At 45.7% G+C, this 6,000-nt stretch overlaps 1 protein-coding gene across 1 annotated transcript; it reads right to left on the bottom strand.

Annotated features, from left to right (window-relative positions):
- Positions 1 to 304: 304 nt before the first annotated feature.
- On the bottom strand, positions 305 to 3,798 carry LOC4350751 (receptor kinase-like protein Xa21). Its single transcript, XM_015759592.3, is given in 2 exon segments — positions 305 to 864; positions 1,015 to 3,798. Coding segments are annotated over 2 exon segments (3,135 nt in total). The 5' UTR covers positions 3,770 to 3,798; the 3' UTR covers positions 305 to 484.
- Between the last annotated feature and the right edge of the window lie 2,202 nt (positions 3,799 to 6,000).

The raw sequence follows: 6,000 nt of genomic DNA, 5'->3' as shown, positions 1-6,000 counted from the left end.
CTCAAACTGACACCATTACGCCATCATCCACGACGACTTGACCACGACGCTGAAACCCGGATGACTCACACACGACGCACGACCCGGAAGACTCGGCTTATAGGAAAAAAGAAACAGAGAAACAGACGCCGAAACAGACTCTGACGAAACTGAAGAAACGACAATGCTAGACGCGTTACTGGTAAACGATAATACGGCACAGGATTATAGCTGAAGCTAATAGACTGCTACTGCATACTTGATATACTACAGAGGTTCAGCATGCAGTGGAGGCTTATGAACTAGTATTGAGCTCTGACTAAAATACAGGAAATAATTCTCTCAGGTTCACAGATTAGCAGAAAGATACAATTTCAGTGATCATTCGATGTTCAAAACATTTCATGGAACACTTGAGAAAGGAGCCTAATGTCATCCAACAGCATATATATCATCGATACATGAATCATCGCAGCATGACATTTGGCATATATATCTTCCATCATCACATCTTGTGCTCGTCGCCTGAGAGAGATTCTTTGATGGCCAGAAGCTCCTTCACAATATCTCCGGTTGACGATCTGCTTGAGGGTAATTCCTGAGAGCAGGACATTCCAAGTTTAAGAAGTAAAACGATGCATTCAACCTTTCTTTTGTATGTGGCATCATTCCCAGTTGGAATGCCGTTCGTAAGGTCCATACATAGACGCATGTCAACAATTTCCATCACTTCGTCTTCTAGACCAGACTTCACGTATTCGCGAAGGCTTAATCCTTGTCTGAATTCACTACCAGCAGGCTTCTTCCCGGTAACTGTTTCCAACACTAGAATTCCATAGCTGTAGATATCTCCATTTGTTGATACCATATTTCCAGCACCATACTCTGTTGAATCAAACATTTGGAAATACAGAACAGAAATGTAGGATAAGCTAGAAATCGGAAAACAAAAGGTTGCATCAAATTAAACATTTTCTTCTGAATTTTGAAAAGGTGATTGGGGTGCAAACAGGTAAGGAAACATATAACACTAACCTGGGGCAGCATAACCAATTGTCCCTCTAAATCCCATTGAGCTTGTTGACTGTTGGAACATTGAGCTTCCCTCAACAAGAATTTTTGCGAGGCCAAAGTCTCCAACATGAGCTACCATATCAGCATCCAAGAGCACATTACTTGACTTAAGATCACAATGCACAACAGGTGTTGGGCCATGGCAGTGAAGGTAATCCAACCCATAAGCCACATCAAGCAGTACACAAACTCTCTCAAGGAGACTTAAGTACCTCTGGTCTGTTTGGTCATTTTTGTCAGGATGCAGCCAGCCTTCTAAACTACCATTAGACATGAAATCAAGTACAATTGCTTTGAAGTCATTCCCTCTGTTATCAATACTTGAGCAGACTGTAATTATCTTCACGAGATTTCGGTGCCGTAAGTCTCGCAGTGCTTCGCATTCGGCTGAGAAACTCTTGAGTGCCCCAGGAGTTTGAAGTTTTAGGACCTTTATAGCAACAAGACTTGTATTTTCACCATCTTGAGCACTTATATTTCCTTTGAACACAGTCCCAAATGTTCCAGAACCCAACAAATTGGTTGTCGAGAAATCATCTGTTGCTCTCACTATTTGTTGGTAAGAGATCAATGGGTAACCTTGCATAGATGTTGCTGAAGGAAGTTTGCTCATAGGTTTGCGCCAGAACAGAAATGCAGAGATCAATGAAAGGATGAAAATCGTTGCAGCGAGAGAAACAACAACAGGGATCAGTGGAAATTTATGTCTTCTCTTTCCCGATTCTGAAGAACATGGAGGCAAATGTAGATCAGGTATGCCACCACAAAGTTTGTCATTGCCTTGGATTGATATGGCAGTAGCATTTGCAAAAACACCAAAGTTTGGAATATCTCCAACAAAGCTATTGAATGAAAGATTTAGATAATAGAGAATGGTAATGTTTCCAAAGAACTTGGGAACCTGACCGGATAAATTGTTGCTTGAGAGGTCAAGATTTTCTAGACCTTTCAATTGACTCAGGAGTCAGGGAATGCTACCAGTTAAATCATTGTTTTGGAGATAGAGATTCCGGAGAAGTTTGCATTCACCAAGGGTGCTAGGGATTTCACCTGATAATCTGTTGGAATATGCATGGAACTCCACAAGATTTTTAAGATTCCCAATTTCTTGTGGTATTGGTCCCTCCAAGTTATTACTGGATAGCTCCAAAATATCGGAGAGCGTAGGGATGCTAAGTATTCAAATTGGAATTCGGCCTATGAAGTTATTGTCGGAAAGGCCTAGTGCCAACAAGTTTGTCATGTTTCCGAGTGTGCTTGGTATACTGCCACTAAAAGCATTGGAGTCGAGGTCCAAATAATTCATTTCTGTAAGATTTCCAATGGTTGATGGGACTAATCCACTGATATTGTTGCTATAAACAGAGAGAGCTTGCAATTTGTTGAGCCTACTCAAGGAAGATGGAAGAGTTCCTATGAAATAGTTATTACTGAGATCAATCTGTTGTAAACTGATGAGGTTACCTATATCTTTGGGTATGCTCCCTGTAATCTCATTGACTGAAAGGGAGAGAAACCATAGTGAACTGGAATGGTTGGAGAGTGAATCAGGAAGAACTCCACTAAACTTGTTAGCACCCAAGTCCAACATTTCTAACTGGGAGCAATTTGTCAATGCCGATATGAAGTTCCAATCTTTCGTCTCCTTAGCTTGAAGCAAATTGTTCGAAAGCTGCAGCCAATTGATATTGCTTAACCTTCCAATCTTGGGAGGAACAATACCGCGTAAAGAGTTACCACTGAGTTGAACAAAGGACAGATTGGAAGCATTAGCAAGTGATGCAGGGATATAGCCTTCAAACTTGTTGGTATCCATTGAAATGCTCTGGAGACGAGGCAGACTATCGAACGCATTTGGCGGTATTGTTCCACTCAGCATATTTACTTGGACAGAGAGCACTGTCAGAGAGGAGATGTTCCAAATAGAATTGGGGATCAATCCACTTAAGTTGTTATGGCCTAAGTTGAACAAAGATAAGCTAGACAACTGACCCAGAGATGAAGGAATAGATCCTGATAGCTTGTTGCTCGCAAGGTCAAGATACCGCAGCTTGGTGAGATTGCCCAGAGCAGGTGGTATCTCACCAGAGAACCAGTTATCTCTCAAATACAGGTACTCCACCGATAGCAAATTTGATATGTGCAAAGGGATCTCTCCTGACAAACCATTCTTGTGAAGTCTCAGATCAACAAGATTTTCCAAGGCTCCTACCTCAGTCGGTATCTTATCTCGGAGTTTGTTACTGCTGAGGTCAAGCACCGTGAGATTGGTGCACCTTCCCAGAGCCACAGGAATGCTTCCATCCAGAGAATTTGTGCTCAGATTCAGCACCCGAAGCCTGCTGAGATGGCCGAGCTCCGATGGTATCTGCCCAATAAATCCGTTGCCGTGAAGGTCCAACCTGTTGAGAAAGGACAGGTTACCCAAGAACGGCGAGATGCGGCCCGAAAGGCTGGAGGAGTTCATCAGCAGCGCGACAACCCTTTCAGGTTGCCGACGGCCACTGCAGACAACCCCTGTCCAATCGCAGTAGTGGATTGAGGTGTTCCATGACGCGAGCAAACCATCGGATGGGCCTGACAGCATGGACTTGAAGGAGAGGAGCGCGAGCTCATCGACAACAGTGGCATCGCTGCTCCCTGGAGAGACCAGGGCATAGGAACAGAACAACAACAGTGAGAAGCAGGACAATGCTGTTGCTCTTGCTCCTGCCATGAGGAAGACTATCCTTCTCGCAATGTCTCTCCAGGAAGTAAGGTTAGAATGCATATGTATACTAGGCATATCTACATAATTGGTTTGGCTATAGTTTCTATCCAAGCAAAAGCCCGAATAAATATCTAAAAAGAAAACGTGTGAAGAAGGCCACTGTCAATTGGATATGCTCAGCTGACCTATGGTATGAATGCATGCATCCACTAGGGAAAAAGAATCCATCTTCTTTCCAGCTAGAATGCTACCACCACCAGAAGCTGATTTGTGCACATGGGACGACATTGACTTGAAATCGATGCCCATCTAGGTCTTCGATGCGGTAGTGACCAGTAGTCTAGAGCATCAAGTTGCGGGATTTGAAATGAAGTAGACTAGGGGTCAAGTGATGTTCTCACTTGTCACTCTCGATGCGAGATTTCTTGGTCCTGTCCGTACGTCGCCAATAATTAATTGCACGAAACCAGGCCACTCATCAGCGCTGGCTGGGAGGCGGCGGCGGCAGAGAGGCCAGCCCGCCCGCTGCGGCCTGAGAGCTCTAGCCGGACGGCGCCAAGACGTCGCCTTCGTTTCCGGTCGCCGGAGGGGCTCCACATCCGCCGCCCCCTACTAGTCGGCACGCCGGCCGCCGGCGTCCGTGAGTATTTTGGTTGGTTTTTTTTTTCCGGCCGTAGCCGGGGATGTGGGGAGGAAGAAGGAACTTACACGTTGGTCCACATTTTAGTGACATTGGAACGGACAAGTTTGACTCGGCTTGGCTCGGTAAATTTGTGATAGAAGAAAAAAAATAAAAAAGTAAAGTACATAGACACTCATTAAATTTATAGGGTTGTGTTGTCTAAGTCGTCAAACTCTTAAAATGGATTATAAGTCATAGAACTTGTCTAACAGTATCATTAGTATCATTTAGGTCTCAAGTCGACACAACCTCTTTAGTATCATACGTGGTGCTGATGTGGCATGCCACGTGGACGTGATGTGCCATTTTCTTCTTTTTTTTCCTTCTTTTCTTTTTCTTTATTTTCTTCTTTTTTCCTTTCTTTTGCTCGGGTCACGGAAAAAGGAGAAGAAAGGGAAAAAAAAGAGAAGAAGGAGAACAAAAAAAAGAAAAAAGAAAAGGGAAACTTTTAAATGTCAGTGTGGCACGCCAAATCAGCACCACGTAGGATTCTGAAGAGGCTGTGGTGATTTGGGACCTAGATGACACACTATGACAAGCTCTAAGATTTGGATATGCATTCTAAGATTTTAGAGACCTAGATGACACATCTCTATAAGTTCTAAGATTTAGATATGCATTCTGAGATTTTAGGGACGTAGATGGCACATCATTACAAGTTTAAGTACCGTTCGTGCACTTTACTCAAAGAAAAAGATAAGTCTAACTATCTAACTTACACCCCCTTAAAATTTTCGCTATGTCTAAAGCACACCAACGCATGGTGGGAAGGAGCTGCGCTGTGCACCAGTGTATGTAGTGCCATAGGGAAGGAGGTGCATGAATGCATCCTCTACCCAACAATATCGGCGTTGTCCTTTGTCACCCACCAATATATCGACTCGAGGAGAAGGGGGCAGCGGCGAGCACACATTGGTTGTTTGAGCTCAAGCTTGCCAAATCCCTCTCTCTTTCTCTCTGAACGGCGGTATCCCTTGGGAGGATTCCAATGGCGACGAGCATCGGGAAGGAGCTCAGTAAGCCCACAACACCAAAAGAGAGGATTTCTGTAGCGCCCGTTCCGTCGTGGCGCCTAGCGGGAAAATTATCTCTTAAAAACCCTAATTGCGAAATTTGTTTCTTTGCTTGTCGTCTAGTGTCCGTGCCATCTCAAGATCTCAATCCCCGATCTATCGTCGAGTCCAATTCCGAATCCAAATTCTTCCAAATCAAATTCCTCCGCAAAAGTCTATTTGCCTCCCGGGGTCGATGGGCCGATTTCCTCCCGGCCCATCTCCCCCTCTCCCCCGGCCCTCTCTCTCTCCCTCTCCCGGGCACTCCCTCTCTCTCTCTCTCTCGCCCTCTCTCCTCCCCGGCGCGCTCCGTTCCTCTCCCCCGCTCAGCTCCGCTCCGCCTCGCCCGCGCGCCGCGCGCGCATGCGCGAAGAGCCGCGCCAAGTGCTCCTCCTCCTCCGCTCCGCCCGCGCGCGTGCGCGGGAGTCGCCCGCGCCGAGCGCCCCCTCCCCTCGCTCTCCTTCTCCCCATCCCTGGCGAGCTCCCCGCTCGCAAAGCCGGCC

This window comes from Oryza sativa, chromosome 11 (assembly GCF_034140825.1).
Source record: "Oryza sativa Japonica Group chromosome 11, ASM3414082v1".
Taxonomy (NCBI): Eukaryota; Viridiplantae; Streptophyta; class Magnoliopsida; order Poales; family Poaceae; genus Oryza; species Oryza sativa.
Note: the sequence above shows the minus strand (reverse complement) of the source record. Positions and strands in the feature narration are given on the sequence as shown.